Genomic DNA, 18,508 nt, shown 5'->3' with positions numbered 1-18,508 from the left:
TTGACATTGGACTTGAGGTCTGGGTCTGTAACATAACGGATTTGTTACAATTGAACAGTAATTTGGCACTTCATCCATGGCTAACAAAATGCGCAGGGTTTATTTCAAATATGGACTGTGCACTGTGAAAATGGGTTTAAATGCATGTTAGTCTGCACAGGCTAATTTGGGACGACACTTTATGCAGTCTGCACAGGCTAATCTGGTACAACACTTTACACACAAGCATTAAACCCCCTTTTCACAGAGCATGTAAAGTGTCGTCCTAGATAAACCTGTGCAGTCTGGTACAACACTTAACGCACATGCATTAAACCCCCTTTTCACGGAGCAAGGCTCATAGATATTTGACCTTGACCCATGTAACCAAAGTCTTGTGCATGAAACTCTGCCTAGTCAAGCTTATGAGTTATTTGTCATCCATCCATGCAGAATGAAGTTGGTGTTTGTACATAGTAGTAAGGACTCATAATAAATTTGACCTTCAATTGTGACCTAAAACTTGTTCTTGTGCGACACTTTTTTTCATCACGCTCCATTCTGTTAATAATTTATGATATATTTGCATTTGAAAATTAATCCATGCTGAACAAATTAGTGCTTGAGTCAAATATATACTGCCAATGCACTGCCTGAACACTCAAATATATACTGCCAATGCACTGCCTGACCACTCAAATATTTACTGACCACTCAAATATATACTGCCAATGTACTGCCTGACCACTCAAATATGTACTGCCAATGCACTGCCTGACCACTCAAATATATACTGCCAATGCACTGCCTGATCACTCAAATATATACTGCCAATGCACTGCCTGACCACTCAAATATATACTGCCAATGCACTGCCTGACCACTCAAATATATACATGTACTGCCAATGCACTGCCTGACCACTCAAATATATACTGCTAATGCACTGACTTACCCCACTCAAATATATACTGCCAATGCACTGCCTTACCACTCAAATATATACATGTACTGCCAATGCACTGCCTGACCACTCAAATATATACTGCCAATGCACTGTCTGACCACTCAAATATATACATGAACTGCCAATGCACTGCCTGACCACTCAAATATATACTGTCAATGCACTGCCTTACCACTAAAATATACTGCCAATGCACTGCCTGACCACTCAAATATATACTGCCAATGCACTGCCTGACCACTCAAATATATAAATGTACTGCCAATGCACTGCCTGACCACTCAAATATATACTGCCAATGCACTTCCTGACTACTCAAATATACTGTAAACGTATAGAAATTCTTCTGTATGAAATTTCGTGGTTTAATAAAAAACAACTTATTCGTTGACACGCAATTTCGTGGATTTCACATTTTTGGGGAAGACTGAATGTCATAATATTTAAACTTTTATTAAAACAACAAGAGTAATAACGAAGCATAATCTGCTAATCTGTGTTGACAGCAAGACTTGAGGTTAATGTGCACTAAAGCATGAAAGTGTTGCCGATAATTGTAGATAATAGCGATAAGCGAGACAAAGCGGCGCAGTTGTGGGTCCCCGCTCGCTAATTGTCATCAATATTGTTTTGACAATATTTGCAATTCTCAGCGCAATCGATCCCCTGTAGTAAAAATTAAGTAATAAGGTCCCCAAAATACACGTGTGAAAACCGTTATGTCTCTTTTAACTTTAATTTGCACCAATTGACATATGTGATAAATCTGCAAACTGTTAATTTGACGACGTCACGTAAAAGAGAACAATCGTTGATATGCAGTTTAAATACCGTGCCTGATTTAAAAAGTATTATTACCCAAAAACTTATCAAGAAAACAACATATAGTATTAACTAGCATAGCTCAATCAAATCTCTTTCAGAATGGTTGGAAACGGGAACAGTTCAGACACGTCCTACTACTATAGCACGATTGCCCGACATGACATTCAGAAATGACTGATTTCGAATTACAAATGTATAAATAATCATTGGTACTTGAATTCGTGGTTCAGCGGACCAACGAAATCCACAAAAATTCATACCACACGAAATTTAATGGTTTTACAGTATACTGCCAATGCACTGCCTGACCACTCAAATATATACTACCAATGCACTGCCTGACCACTGAAATATGTACTGCCAATGCACTGCCTGACCACTCAAATATGTACTGCCAATGCACTGCCTGACCATTCAAATATATACTGCCAATGTACTGCCTGACCACTCAAATATATACTGCCAATGCACTGCCTGACCACTCAAATATATACTGCCAATGCACTGCCTGACCACTCAAATATATTCTGCCAATGCACTGCCTGACCACTCAAATATATACTGCCAATGCACTGCCTTACCACTCAAATATATACTACCAATGCACTGCCTGACCACTCAAATATATACTGCCAATGCACTGCCTTACCACTCAAATATATACTGCCAATGCACTGCCTGACCACTCAAATATATACAGCCAATGAACTGCCTGACCAATCAAATATATACTGCCAATGCACTGCCTGACCATTCAAATATATACTGCCAATGCACTGCCTGACCACTCAAATATATACAGCAAATGCACTTGCCTGACCACTCAAATATGTACTGCCAATGCACTGCCTGACCACTCAAATATGTACTACCAATGCACTGCCTGACCACTCAAATATGTACTGCCAATGCACTTGCCTGACCACTCAAACATATACATGTACTGCCAATGGACTGCCTTACCACTCAAATACAACTGCCAAAGCACTGCCTGACCACTCAAATATATACTGCCAATGCACTGCCTGACCACTCAAATATATAGTGCCAATGCACTGCCTGACCACTCAAATATATACTGCCAATGAACTTGCCTGACCACTCAAATATGTACTGCCAATGCACTGCCTGACCACCCAAATATGTACTGCCAATGCACCGCCTGACCACTCAAATATATACATGTACTGCCAATGCACTGCCTGACCACTCAAATATATACTGCCAATGCACTGCCTGACCACTCAAATATATACATGTACTGCCAAAAACAGCCAATGCACTGCCTGACCACTCAAATATATACTGCCAATGCACTGCCTGACCACTCAAATATATACTGCCAATGCACAGCCGACCACTCAAATATGTACATGTTCTGCCAATGCACTGCCTGACCACTCAAATATGTACTGCCAATGCACTGCCTGACCACTTGAATATATACTGCCAATGCACTTGCCTGACCACTCAAATATATACATGTACTACCAATGCACTGCCTGACCACTCAAACATATACTGCCAATGCACTGCCTGACCACTCAAATATATACTGCCAATGCACTGCCTGACCACTCAAACATATACTGCCAATACACTGCCTGACCACTCAAATATATACTGCCAATACACTTCCTGACCCCTCAAATATTCCCATAAAATCAATGTTTATTTTCAGTGGCATGGAATAATTGCTCAATTGTTTATTAGTGTGAATTTGAATGCTTTATTTATAAGCAACAATTTCTGCACTGTTTTAGGTTTTTAAGTATTAAAAGAGTGATGTTTAAAAACTAAAATGAAGGTACACTTTTAAACTAATATATTGTGCGGATGCTCAAAAAATGCTGATATAGACGATATTTAAAAGCTTTATTAACGTGGCTGTGTTCTCAGTGATACTAGGCATCTGGACAGTTTTGCTTTAGTTATTGATTAATACTTTATCAGAAACGTATCTTAAATATACCCATCTTCTATATGTCACTGAAGAAGGTTTTCCTATCACATGACCTACTTTTACACCAAGTCTAGAAGTCTCCACGGGCAAAGCCATCAGGGAGGTGACCTTTCTCTGACCTTGACCTTGAATCTTCCAGTGACCCACAAGTTCAAGGTCAGGCAAGGGGAACCTGAAACAATGTGGAAAGGGTTCAAGGTTAACGGTAATTCTTTACCCTGCTTGTTGGTAGTTGCTGATGAGACAAAAATGTTTTTTTAATGTTTAAAGTTTGGTCAATGAATGATAATTAGCTTTGAAATATATCCAATTCATTTCCATCCATTATGATTAAGAATTGAGTACATGTGTTTAAATTGATCATAAAAATCAAATCAGATCGACATCATGAAACAAAAAAAATATTTAAGTAAAATTAGTAAGTAATTATTAGTGATTTGTAACTTCAGAAACTGAACGATTACACAAAATCAATACCAGGTTGTGAACCCTAACCACATTGCCTCAGTAGTTTATAACACGAGAGTGGTTGAATTGGACATATTTATTCATAACAAGTTCTATAATATATACATGTATTACAAAACATTCAAAATGTCCCTCACATTTCCCTGGCATGCATGATCATAACTTGTCTGGTTTTTCTTTCAACAGTTACTGTTTATGTATACAAAACACATCTGTCAAAAGTACAATAAAATAATAAATAAAACCGTTTTCATATCAGAGGTATTGAGATTGAATTATACAAAACAGAACAATAATTTTAGCTTCAAATACCATGAACTACAGATAAGACTGACAGATTAAATAATCAGCTCATGTGCCTGTTACTGTTGTTACCGTTTAAACAGTTTTAGCAATGTATTGACATGTGTACCTTTGCAAATGAGCTGTGATGAGACACAATTGATTATTAGCTTCCATGTTAATTCATATAAACTTATAATACATGACCGCCTCATGAAGAAAAAGCATTTGCCATATGCTGCAAGGGTAACTCCAGACTAGCCTAGGCAATCTGGTAGGGAGCTTTCCTGTTCAATATGAGACCACAAAACCTTGTGTGACTTTATATTGAACATCTTAGCTTCTGACTAGACTGTGCAATTGTGCAGGCTGGACTGGAGCTATGCAAGCAACATTCGGCATAAGTCACTTTTTAGCATAAAATAGGTCAAAGTTTGTCCAATTTAGACTTCTTTATATTATAACAGCTTTGTTTGATTTTGCATCAATATATTTGTATTTGTATGATAATATTTTAATCAAAACTTTGTCCCAAAGTATATTAGATTGTAAATTTAAATTCAAAATCAGCATTCCGACATTGTATTCCTTACTACTAGCCAGGACTTTTGAACTTTTGAAGGCTGTCAATAATCATACCTTGTACATTTTTGCACAAACAACATTTTTTATGCCTCCATTTATCTCTTTCCTAATCAGAAGCAACTACAAAATGGCTTTATGCAAACCAGCATAAATCCTGAACAGTCTGCTAGTTTGCTGCTTATCAGTATAGGGTTGGAATGAAGCCTTTAAAACTTAAATCTATAGTAAGATAGGTTTTTTAATAAATTTGATTTTTTAGGGACTACAAACGTGTCAAAGTGCATTTATGAGTGGTCAAGGGTAAATTGTGCCACAATCCTTATCTGTTGCTCTGACTTTGAAGGTCCATTGTATGAAGAGAGGCTGGACCTCAGAAAGTGTGATATCTGCATCCCCCTTCACAGAGGCTGCATAATTAACCAAGATGTTTAACAGCACAAATGACTGAGTGTAACTTTGGAAGTTCTTTAGTCAGAGACGTGACTCCTTACTCCTTGGCCAGTTTGATGCTGTCAGCGCTGGCGCTCAGGGGGATGCCATGTTTCTGCATTGTGGTGATCAGAACCTCCCTCAGCTCACTGTTGTACGAGTCAAAGTCAAACACGTTCTTTATCACCGAGGTCAGGCCTTCATTTGGGTATTTCTGCAAATGTAAAATGTGAATAGAGATTACTTGTGTGAACAAAAAAATATTGGCTCTTATTGAAGTCATCGACTAAATTTGCTTATTTTTTATTTATTTTTTTTTTGTCATTTGCACAAATATTGTACGATTATAAAATTCTAAAATATTGTAGGAAAAGAATAATGTAAATGTAAATATAGAAATATGGGTAAAATAGAAAACATAATTTGTTCAAGAATTTACATGCACATAATGACTACCATGTGTTATAAGTTTTAAGTCCGATGTTTTTTAGAGTACGATTTAAGCTCATTTGATTAAAGAAAATGAATCACACATTAATTTTTTATTATAAACAAGAGCACCGCATAACCGGTGCCAACGCTCGGGTGCAGTTTTGAGAATAAATGAAAGCTTGTCAGAATATTTTTTTTTTAGAGGTCACAGTGACCTTGACCTATGACCTGGAAGCACTTTGATTTTAAAGCCAATGTTAAGGTTTTAGCACGACGCCTACGGCGGACGACACGACATGATGAGCTGGCCATGACAATACCTCGTTTTTTTTCCGAAAACAACCAAGCTCAAAATGAAGATGATGCATTCAATAAACACATATGCCCCCATATTTCAGTATGGGTTCAAGCACCCCATTTAAAGCACAACAGAAGTTCCATGTCAAGGTCAAACTGAACTCAGGTGATGTGGGTATGTTGTGAGTGGTCAAAGATCAAATCCATACAAGTATAAAGGCTTTATAGCAAGATGTATTCATGTGAGACAAAACACGTCATTTTGGGTTAACTAAGAATTTTGACCTTTTGAATAACTCAACAAGAGTTGTGTTTGTCAGAAACACAATGCCCCCTACTGCGCCGCTTTGAAGCAATATATTTGACCTTTGACCTTGAATGATGACCTTTACCTTAACCTTTCACCACTCAAACTGTGGAGCTCCATGAGATACACATGCATGCCAAATATCAAGTTGCTATCTTCAATATAGCAAAAGAAATGGGCAAAGTTAAAGTTTTCGGACGGACGGACAGACTGACGTACGGACTGACGGACAGTTCAACTGCTATATGCCACCATACCGGGGGCATAAAAAGTAGCTCAATGTCAAGGCCAAAATGAAATGGGTGCATGGATAGTGTTCAAAGACATCAGCCTTTCAAGTACCAAGCTTTGTACGAGGATAATTGATCTTAAACAACATGGCAATTTGTGTTGAATTTGTACCACCATACCGACATGCAGAACAACAGACAGACAGGCCAATTGCTTCCAATGCTGGGGCCATAAAAAACAATTAAACAATAATTATGATCACAGAGGAACTTCATGATCAAAACAAGATCCATGTCAGGAACATGTAAATCACTTTGTCAAGAATACTATTCATATTCACTAACAATTTAACAATCATTGTTCACTTTGACCTTTTAGCATAGGACCCAGTCAGTGTGGGAAACAAGTGCTCTCAAGAGGTACGGGCATGAGAGATATGTTGTGTGAATGATATAAGTTATAGGTTACACAAGCCGTACAATGCCTTTATTTTTACCATTGATCTTTCAGCATGACAAGACTTAAACATTTGAAACATGGTTCTTTAAGGAAATTACAAAAATTGCTTTTATAATAATTGTAATATAATCTGAAATCAATGAATCAAAATCTGGGATAATGACAACTTACTTTTTCTCTGCTTAAATGATTTTTTTATCATAATTTTGCTATCTTTAGTATGAAAATTTAAATAAAAGGTATTCGAGGAAATAATGTCAAACGCATAATACATTTCAACATTACACCATTTATATAAACCTGAATCCATACCTAAAAAGGTCTAACCATAAACATATGCCATGGCCTAGTGGATATGGTGTCTGCCTAACTCCCGGAAGGTCATTCGTCCAAACACCCACTGTGGGAGAGCTCTATATATTTTCCAATGACCAAGTACTGGTTCTATCCAGGAAACAGTGACCAAGTACTGGTTCTATCCAGGAAACAGACTTAAAAGTGTTTCAATAAGCCTTACTACGTTTTTGATGCAATGCAGCAAAAATAAATAGATTTAAACTAACCATAAACACATATTTTACACTGTCAAATTATCTTTGAGAAAATAATGTCAATTACATATAAATATTCCTGCATCGCATAATCTATATAAACCCTAGGCCATACACATACATTTCCAACCCCTATCAAAGATAATGCCTGACCATGTTCACGACCTCTCTGGTACTCTCACCTGTAAATGCCTGACCATGTTCACGACCTCTCTGGTACTCTCACCTTTAAATGCCTGACCATGTTCATGACCTCTCTGGTACTCTCACCTATAAATGCCTGACCATGTTCACGACCTCTCTGGTACTTTCACCTGTAAATGCCTGACCATGTTGACGACCTCTCTGGTACTTTCACCTGTAAATGCCTGACCATGTTGACGACCGCTCTGGTACTTTCACGACCTCTCTGGTACTCTCACCTGTAAATGCCTGACCATGTTCATGACCTCTCTGGTACTCTCACCTATAAATGCCTGACCATGTTCACGACCTCTCTGGTACTTTCACCTGTAAATGCCTGACCATGTTGATGACCTCTCTGGTACTTTCACCTGTAAATGCCTGACCATGTTGACGACCGCTCTGGTACTTTCACCTGTAAATGCCTGACCATGTTCACGACCTCTCTGGTACTTTCACCTGTAAATGTCTGACCATGTTCACGACCCCTCTGGTACTTTCACCTGTAAATGCCTGACCATGTTGACGACCTCTCTGGTACTTTCACCTGTAAATGCCTGACCATGTTCACGACCTCTCTGGTACTCTCACCAGTAAATGTCTGACCATGTTGACGAACTTCTGGTACTCTCACCTTGTTAATGCCTGACCATGTTGACGACCTTGTGGTACTCTCACCAGTAAATGCCTGACCATGTTGACAACCTTTTGGTACTCTCACCTGTAAAGGCCTGACCATGTTGACGACCTTCTGGTACTCTCACCTGTAAAGGCCTGACCATGTTTACTACCTCTCTAAACAAAACCCTCACCTGTAAATGCCTGACAATGTTTACATCCTCTCCAAACAAAACCCTCACCTCTAAATGCCTGACCATGTTTACGACCTCTCAAAACAAAATCCTCACCTGTAAATGCCTGACCATGTTTACGACCTCTCCAAACAAAACTCTTACCTGCAAATGCCTGACCATGTTTACAACCTCTCAAAACAAGACCCTCACCTTCAAATGACTGACCATGTTGACGACATCTCTGGTACTCTCACCTGTAAATGCCTGACCATGTTGATGACCTTCTGGTACCCTCACCTGTAAATGCCTGACCATGTTGACGACCTCTCTGGTGGAGTACGGGTAGGCAATGAGTCCCTGGTCGGCCATCTCCCGGAGTTCCCCAAACGATAGCACGAGTTTCTCAAGTATGGGCTCTGGGACATCAGGCCCGTACTGTCGCAGCATGGACATCTCTGAGTCCTTGTCTGGGTTGTCAATCGCGTGGCAGCTGAATATGTCACCTGGAAATGTAACCTTCATTCTTATATTATCTTACATATTTTCAGAAATGTAAAAACTCTAGTAAGACAGTGGAGATATGTTTATTAATCTCTCCTGAATATAAGATCCCTCTAAATATTTTCAGAAAAAAACATCCACTTAAATCATGAAGATATGACAAAATAATAATGTTTTTAAATCTGAATTTTTTATATGAGCACGAGGTGATCTGGGTTGTAGATAGAAGGAAGCTGAATATGTCACACAGGGACATAATTTGGATTTGAATATTCTTTATATTCATGTCTCTAGGGAAATGTCTAGTTACTGTTAGACAGTGGAAATATGTATTTTATATCTTGTATCAATGTAAGATCTCAAGGTGACAATAATGATTCAGTGAATTGTCTTTTTATTATTAAAACTTGTTTTAAATCATGTGAGGTAAACATTGAAATAATGTAGTAGATACTTTGACAAAGTGCTAGGGGTAGACTGTGTTGACCTTAAACGTTGACTGTGGTAGATTAATATTTTTAGTTTAAAAAAAGTGTCAAGTTAGACAGTTAAAATATATCTTTTTAAATCTCTAATCAATTAATAAATATATGATGATCCCAGTGTGACATTAAAATTCAGTGCAATATCTCTCATAAAAAAACATGTTTTTGACTATGAATAGTCTACAATATAATAATACAAACAATTCTCAGGACCAAGTGCTATGGATTGACTGTGTTGACCTTGAACCTTTAACTGTGGCCATAACCTTTAAACAGGCATACAAAAGTCCCAGCGTACCCATGGCTCCAAAGAAGTCGTTGCCCAGGAAAGGGAAGCCTGGTCTGTTGGCCAGGACGATCATCCGGAAGTCTGGGTGGGCCACTATTACCTGAGGACTAGCCTGCAGGCCTGAGGTTGCTGAAATAGTGAACAATGTACGATCAAGGGTGGGGAAACTAATGTTTGCGATGAAGGAAATAGAAATAGAAAAAATTCTTCAAACCAGGGTTGGGAAATATATGTTTATTTATAGAAATGTTGAAATTGTGAAAAATTAACACTCAACAGTTGGAAAACCAATATTTGAAATGTAGGAAATTGTGTTGAAATTGTGAACCATGTTAACAATAAAGGGTTGGGAAACTAATATTCGCCAGAAAGGAATGCTGAATTAGATGCGTTTGTGAAACACAATGTCCCCCTATATGACGTTTGACCTTGAAGGATGACCTTGACCTTGACCCTTCACCACTCAAAATGTGCAGCTCCATGAGATACACATGCATTTCAGATATAAAATTGCTAGCTTCAATATTGCAGAAGTGACATTACATGAGCAATTTTGACCCATATATTTGATCCTGAAGGATGACCTTGACCTTGACCTTTCACCACTCAAAATAAGCAGCTCCATGAGATACACATGCATGCCAAATATCAAGTTGCTATCTTCAATATTGCAAAAGTATTCATAAATAAGCGATTTGGGCCACATATATTTGACCTCTGACCTTGAAGAATGACCTTGACCTTTCACCACTCAAAATGTGCAGCTCCATGAGATACACATGCATGCCAAATATCAAGTTGCTATCTTGAATATTGAAATACTGCAAAAGTGTACATTAAATTAGCGATTTTGACCCATATATTTGACCTTTGACCTTGAAGGATGACCTTGACCTTGAGCTTTCACCACACAAAATGTGCAGCTCCATGAGATACATATGCATGCCAAATATCAAGTTGCTATCTTCAATATTGCAAAAGTTATTGCAAATGTTAAAGTTGGCGCAAACAGACCAACAGACCAACCAACCAACAGACAGGGCAAAAACAATATGTCCCCCACTACTATAGTGGGGGACATAAAAAGTGAACCATGTCCAATCTATGGTTGGAAATTTAATGTTCGCAATATAGAAATGTTCAGTAGGTAATCTCTGTTTAATTCTCAGCTACTGAAACCACCAGTTGTGACTTGTCAATCAGAAATTATTAAAACAAATTTTCTTTAAAAAAAATTCATTTTAATTATTAAATACTTACCTGTTATCTCTAGCTTACCCCTTTCCAAGGGAGTTTATTCATCCGGAAAATATTCAAGCGCTGGGAAGCGTCCACCTCTATAAAGAATCCAAATCAGGTTAAACATAGTACAATGTAACCTAACAGGATATCAAGAACCGCAACTCATCTTTCCATAAAAAGGCGATGAGCGGGGTGGGAGGTGGGACTTAGGTCCAGCTAAAATGACTCCATGAAGGGGCGTGGGACCTGTAAATAAACTCAGAACAACAACAAACAACGGGAGGTGGGACTTACCAATAGCAGGTACGTATTTAATAATTAAAATGAATTTTATTTTAAGATTTATTTATTTTTATTTCATAAATACATTACCTGTTATCTCTAGCTGATTTTGCAGCTGCGGCAGGAAGGTTCGCATAATTTTTCCCATCACAGCAGAACCCATTTGCAGGGTTTTCTGCCAGAGATAGTAGATCACGTCCTCTCATAATCTTACTTAGTACAGTATTGTACTTAAATCTCGGATGGCACCAGAGTACTTATGCCAAAGAAGAAACTACAGTTTGAGCCACTACAAGAGGACCCAACCTATACAAATTGTCTTGTTGGCACTCAAGAGAACAAAGATAAAAAGAGGAGGTGGTCGGATTCCTCCAGAAAGCAGCTTGAAGCACTTCAGATAGTGGGGTCTGATAAATATAAGCCCACGAAGCCGAAAGAGCTCTTAATTCATGCGGTCTTATCTTAAACAGGTATAAATCCCTCGAAGAAAGAGAAGAATAAGCTTTCCTTATAGTCGAGGTTATCCAACGAGAAATAGAAGACGCAGACACATACCCCCCCTTTTAACGGAATGAAAAGTCTCTTGCGAGAACCTCGAATTGATTTTACCTTATCATGGTAGAACTTCAAAGCCCTGACTGGGCAAAGGAGTCTATCATCATCTTCATGTCCACAAGTTCTAGACAGACTTGGAACTTTGAAGGGTTTGGAAGCCATAGAAGGGAGTTGATTTTTAGCAAGGAATCCTGGCTGACATAACAACGTAACAGATCCATCAGAAGAATCAAAACGAAGACGACTATTTCCGATAGAAAGAGCATGATTTTCATTTCTCCGTTTGGATGAAGCCATAGTAAGAAGGAAAACGGTCTTCCATGTTAGGAATTGTAATGAAGCCTGATCAAGAGGTTCATAGGGAGCCTTAATAAGCAAACCTAGCACACAAGCTAAATCCCATTTAGGAGCAAGTGTACGCGATACAGGACGACTAAGTTCCATAGCTCGAACAAGTTCTGAAATAGCTGGATCAGCACAGACTTGTGATGACTTAGTAAAAGCCAATGTATGCGAAATCATAGATCTGTATCCTTTGATGGAACTAAGAGAAAGTTTCTTATCATCAAAAAGATAGATGAGAAAATCCGCTATTCATCTAGCAGAGGGATTGAGGGGATCAATTTTCCCTCGAACACACCAATTAGAGAAGAGTTTCCAACCAGCATCATAGACTGCTCTGGTGGATTTTCTCCTTACCGAGGCAACGATGGTTGAAGCCCTCACAGAAAAACATTTCTTCTGCAAAGATTGCCTGATAACGGCCAGACGTGTAAGTGGAACATTTTTGGGTCCGCATGTAGTCTGCTTCTTTGAGACAGAAGATCTGACCTGTAAGGAAGATTCCTGGGATGATCGTACAGGAGACTGAGAAGATCGTTGAACCAAGATCTTCTGGGCCACCAAGGGGCAATCAGGAGTATCCTGCAAGAGCTCACTTTGATTTTCGCCAATATTTGGGGAATTAGAATGGGGGGGATAGGCATAAGCGTCCAGTTGGTCCCACGCGAACGAAAGCGCATCTATTGCCAACGCTGCTGGATCGTAAACTGGACTCACATACAGAGGAAGTCTGTGATTGTGTCTGGTCGCAAATAGATCGACCAGGGGATAACCGAACTTGAAAAAGATCTGGTTGGTCACGTCTTGATGAAGTGTCCACTCCGATGGAAGTAACTGGGGTTTGTGAGACAAACCATCCGCCAGGGCATTGAGGCGACCTGGTACATATTTTGCCAGAAGATAATTGTTGAGTGTTTTGCAAAGAACAAGTAATTTCCTGGTTTCCAGATACAGGGATTGAGAATGCGTTCCCCCCTGTGCCTGGATGTAAGCCACCACAGATGTATTGTCTGTTGACACCATCATACAAGAGTCTCGAAGATGTGATTGGAAATGAGATACAGCTAGAAATACTGCTCGCTTTTCAAGATTGTTGATATGTAGGTGAGATTCCTGATGATACCACAACCCTGAAATTATCAGACTGAGAGGTTCCAGGTGAGCACCCCACCCTTCCTTGCTCGCATCCGTTATTAGATATAATGACGGTTGTGGAGGAAGAAGGGGTACTCCTGTCAAAAGAGTCTCCTTGTCTAGCCACCACTGAAGATGAGACACTAAGGAGGGAAGGATTGGAATCTGTGTTAATAGATTGCCCGAAGACCATTTCCAACAAGCTAAAAGATAGTGCTGAAGAGGACGTAGGAAGAGATGTCCCAACTGCACAAAGTCTGCTACTGAGCTCAGGATACCGTTGAGAGAGAGGAATTCTTGAGCTGTTATATGAGATTGGGACAAAACCCAGTTGACCTTCATCAGAAGGTCTGATATACGTTGAAGTGACACTCTGACCCGATTGATGTGGGTCAAGAAATTCATTCCTACGAAAGTAAAGTCCTGTGAAGGAATGAGGTCTGATTTGTCTGCATTGAGAAGGAGCCCTAAGGAGAGGAGTTACTTCCCAGAGAATTCTGGGTTGTAGAGAAGCAATTGACGATCGAGCTGGTGTAAGAGCCAGTCGTCGAAATACTGAAGAAGAAGAATCACGTGAACTCTGAGGTGTGCTCTGACTGCGGCCATTAGTTTGGTAGAAACTCGTGGGGCTGTCGCCAACCTGAAAGGAATAGCCCAGAACTGGTAGACTTGGCCTTGAAAGGCGAATCGCAGGTCCTTCCGGTAGTTGGGATGTATAGGAACATGGAAGTAATCATCTTCCAGATCCAAAGACACCCCCCACTGCAGGGTTTTGATGGAGTTCCGTATGAAGGAAGGAGTCTCCATTTTGAAAGTTGGTTTGAGAAGATACATGTTGAACACTTTAAATCTATTACTGGTATCCAGGAACCATTTTTCTTTTGAACAAGAAAAAGACGACTGTAAAATCCTGGAGAATAAGGGTCTTGAACCCTTTCTACTGCCTGTTTTTCCAAGATCCCGAGAATGGACTCTGGAATATGTGGATGCTGAGTTACCAGTTCTATAGGGACGCGAGAAAGTGGAGGCTTTTTTTCGAATTGAAAAGTCAGGCCTTTTGTAACAAGAGAATGAACCCATGCGTCTGAAGTAATTTGAAGCCATCTATTTGAAAAGTGGAAAAGTCTGGCCCCGACTGGTATTTCCGGCATTGGAGGTTGTGGCAGTAGAAAGGGTAGGGCCCTACGGCTGATAAGGAGTGGGTGCGCCCCTGCCGGTAGAATGTTTGAAATTCCTCTGTCCTGGCTTGGGTTTTCCCTTTTTCCCAGAATCTTTATTAGAAGACTTGTGAGAAAAAGAAGGTCTGTTATAGGAAGACTGTCTATTAGGACCCGACCGTGGATTAAAAGAAGGCCTTTTAAAGAAAAGGTTGTTTCTCTTTAGTCTTCTTGAATGCTGGAACTGCTGGTGGCCTAGAAGCAGGATGCTTAAAGACCCCTTGGCGTTGTCCAGAGTTGTTTCTAGCTAAAAAGCATGAAGTTGGTCATCCTTGTCAGCTGTGATTGCTTCTTGTATCCTTCCACCAAAAAGGAACCCTGATGTGAGAGCAGCTGTTCTGAGCGAGTTCATACCAGGTTCCAACAGAAAATCTTAAGGTAAAGAAGCAAGGATAAGATCTCTATGAATCCTTATCATCTCGGACATTGAAGAAGCAGAAGTGTGCGATAAGGCCAATGTGGTCCGTGAGAGATGAATTAACAAATCACGGAGTTCCTCCGGAACAGATTCCGACCAATCACACACCATTTGTAAAATTGTCGCTAGCATAAAGTCAATTTGGTTAGTCAAACCAAATGATCTACATTCACTCATTTTCCAAGTTTCCAACATGGAAAACAGAACAGAAACTGAATTGGAACCACTTGGCATTACAAGGGATAGCTTGCTAATGTCCGGATCTGGAACCGGAAGTTTTGAAAATTCCAACTCAGGTGTTGTATGTGGTACATGAGGCTTGTAACTTTTACTACCTTCCTGGTGTTTTGGATCAGCTAGTTCCTTTGGAATTTTCCATGTATCTCCTCGTTTTGGAATAGTCTTATTAGCCGATTCCAATGATTGAAGAACAGATAGAACTGCGTTGTCGTGAGGTGGATCGGCTGCGATGAGATCGAGATCTTCTGGAATACCGTCTCCGTGATTGACGACGTGATTGCTTACGAGCGCCGCTACGATGATAACTGCTTGAGGAAGAGGAGCGTGTCTGATGTCCACTCCTTGATGAAGATGATGCATTCGACAACAAATAGGATGAAGAAGAATAATCCAATGATGAAGACCGAGTTCTTCTTCTTGACCGGCGACTGGTGTTATCGGTGGCAGGCTGAACTGATGACTGTTGACCGGTGACCGGAACAGACTGGTGACAGTACCGGTGAACGGACCGGACCAGTGATCAATGACCGGACCGGACCAGTGACATGACCGGTGACCGGCCGGTCATATCATGACCAGTTACATCACCAGACAAAGACCGTAGAATGGCGGCTGCCACATGGTCTTACATTGATCCAGTCGTTCCATGATCAATGTCGCCAGTATGCATGGTTTGAGTCATAAGATCTGATGACGATCAACTGACAACAACTTCATCTTGCCCGGTACCCAGTGACTGACAAATCCGCTGGTCATCCTTTACCAGTGAAGTCACCAGGTAATCAATGTCAGATGGAGGTTCGTTGCGTTTGTGGCTTATTGACGTCCTCTGGCGACCTGCATTTGTCCATGTGTCGTAAGCCCACAAAACGCAAACCGGGCATTTGTTATTTAATGTGCAACCGGTGCATGCAAGGCAAGTATCGTGGGAATCCCACCTTGCCTTGATATGACCACAAGAACCTCTATCCTGTATGTTCATTCTGAAATAAAAGAAACAGAAAGAACCTACAAAAGACAAATTAATGATTATAAATTCAAATAAAAAGTTAAACCACAAAATGTAAACAAACGAACGCTGTAAAAATGCCCTCAATTACATATTGGGGAATAGGTACGAATTCCTCGTGGTTCACGTGCTCATATACATGAGCAACGCTACAAACAAAGAAACCCAGCAAAAGCAGAAATATGACAATAACTGCAACAAAAAGTATAGAAATATAAACCGAATGATACAAATAAAAAATAAATAAAATTTATCCTTCAAACTCCGACGAAAACACGATGAAAAGAACAAAAAAGTCCTGAGCTTAAAATAGGCGTGCACTCGTGGTTGTCCGGAAAGGAAAGATGAGTTGTGGTTCTTGATTTCCTGTTAGGTTACATTGTTCTATGTTTAACCTGATTTGGATTCTTTATAGAGGTGGACGATTCCCAGCACTTGAATATTTTCCGGATGAATAAACTCCCATGGAAAGGGGTAAGCTAGAGATAACAGGTAATGTATTTATGACATTAAAACCTATTTATTTAAGCTTGATTGCATCCAAAGCCTAAGAATTAATAAACTGCTCTTGAATTGTCTGGGCATTACCAGTGCTTGGTATCTAAGGGATGGGAGATCTAAAGAATAGCTCCCACAGTGTGGATCAAAAGCATGACCTCAAAGTCACTAGGCGAAAAAACATATCAATTACGCCACCACAACCTAAATCAGGGATTGTGCTGCAATATTCGTTTTTTATTTGGACAGTAAATACAAGGATGTGGCTTGCCTCAGCTTCACACAAAAAATGGAAAGATGCCAACAAATTAGGGTACAGACGATAATTTCTAGTTTTACTATAAAATGATATACAACATACCAGAAACTATTCTCCGCCCATCTGCCAGATGCATTTCCCCGCTCTCTATCAGTGTTTTCAATATGCATGTCACGTGTGTCGGGGCCTTATCAGCCTCATCTACCACCAGGACGTGTCCCTGCTTTACTGCTCTAACCTGGGAACCAGACAAAGACAGTGTTTTCAGTATGAGTCACACTCTGTGTAAAGGGTGTTTAAAAGCATTGCAGTCCACACAGGCTAATCAGAAACAACATTTTCTGACTGAAATGGATCTTTGCTAAGAAGAAACTTTCTTCAGAAATCATACAAGTGGAAAGTGTCATCCCTGATTAGCCTGGAGTGACACTTAACACAACTGCACTTTTAAGTCCCACAGCAGCTAATTTAAAGAAAACAAGGCCCATAACTTAGCTTAAAGTCAATGGACCAAAATGAAACTCATACTTCAGTCTGTAAGTAATGTAGGTAGACTCAAATCACGAAATCAGCTCATTATCTGAAAGTTTTGCGTAAATAGATAATTTCTATGTTCAAGGCCCATAACTTCCCCCAAAATCAATGCACCAGAAGGAATTACAAACTTCATCTGTCATGTAGATAGACTCACATAGCAAACATCAGCCCAATATCTGAAAGTGAAACCGGTAGGGGACAAAAATCAATGGACCAGAACAAATTTCGCACTTCATCTGTAGGTCATGTATGTAGACTCGCATACCAAATATTTCTATATCCACTTTTGTCTCTAATCTCCATGCCTTTTACATCCTATTAATAGAACTTCCTACTTTGGAGTATATACCTTTAAAAAATATATAATTTCCTTGTCAACAAAAGACCTTGTAATTGCCAAATGGAAAAGAAAAATGATCTCATTTAAATATTACTTTCATTGGCTTGACTGAACAGGCAAATCTTGGACATCACTTTACTCACATGCGTTCAGCCCAGTTTTCCCATAATAAATCTAAAATACAAAACATACTGTGCATTACCAATAGGGAGTCCTCGTATATGATCACTCCATACAAAGTGTGCATTACCAATGGGGAGTCCTCGTACTTAATCACTCCATACAAACAAAGTGTGCATTACCAGTGGGGAGTCCTTGTATATAATCACTCCATACAAACAAAGTGTTTATTACCAATGGCGAGTCCTCGTATATGATTACTCCATACAAACAAAGTGTGCATTACCA

At 39.6% G+C, this 18,508-nt stretch overlaps 1 protein-coding gene across 1 annotated transcript in view; it reads right to left on the bottom strand.

Moving 5' to 3' along the window:
- Positions 1–18,508, bottom strand: part of LOC127869203 (von Willebrand factor A domain-containing protein 8-like) — a 102,512-nt gene that overhangs the window by 31,905 nt on the left and 52,099 nt on the right. Inside the window, 5 exon segments of the mRNA XM_052411568.1 lie at positions 3,792–3,906; positions 5,561–5,712; positions 9,050–9,255; positions 10,037–10,156; positions 17,326–17,461. Of these exon segments, the coding sequence (XP_052267528.1) occupies positions 3,792–3,906; positions 5,561–5,712; positions 9,050–9,255; positions 10,037–10,156; positions 17,326–17,461 (729 nt within the window).

This window comes from Dreissena polymorpha, chromosome 2 (assembly GCF_020536995.1).
Source record: "Dreissena polymorpha isolate Duluth1 chromosome 2, UMN_Dpol_1.0, whole genome shotgun sequence".
Classification (NCBI taxonomy): Eukaryota; Metazoa; Mollusca; class Bivalvia; order Myida; family Dreissenidae; genus Dreissena; species Dreissena polymorpha.
The sequence above is the reverse complement of the archived record's forward strand: the minus strand, read 5'-3'. Positions and strand labels throughout refer to the sequence as shown.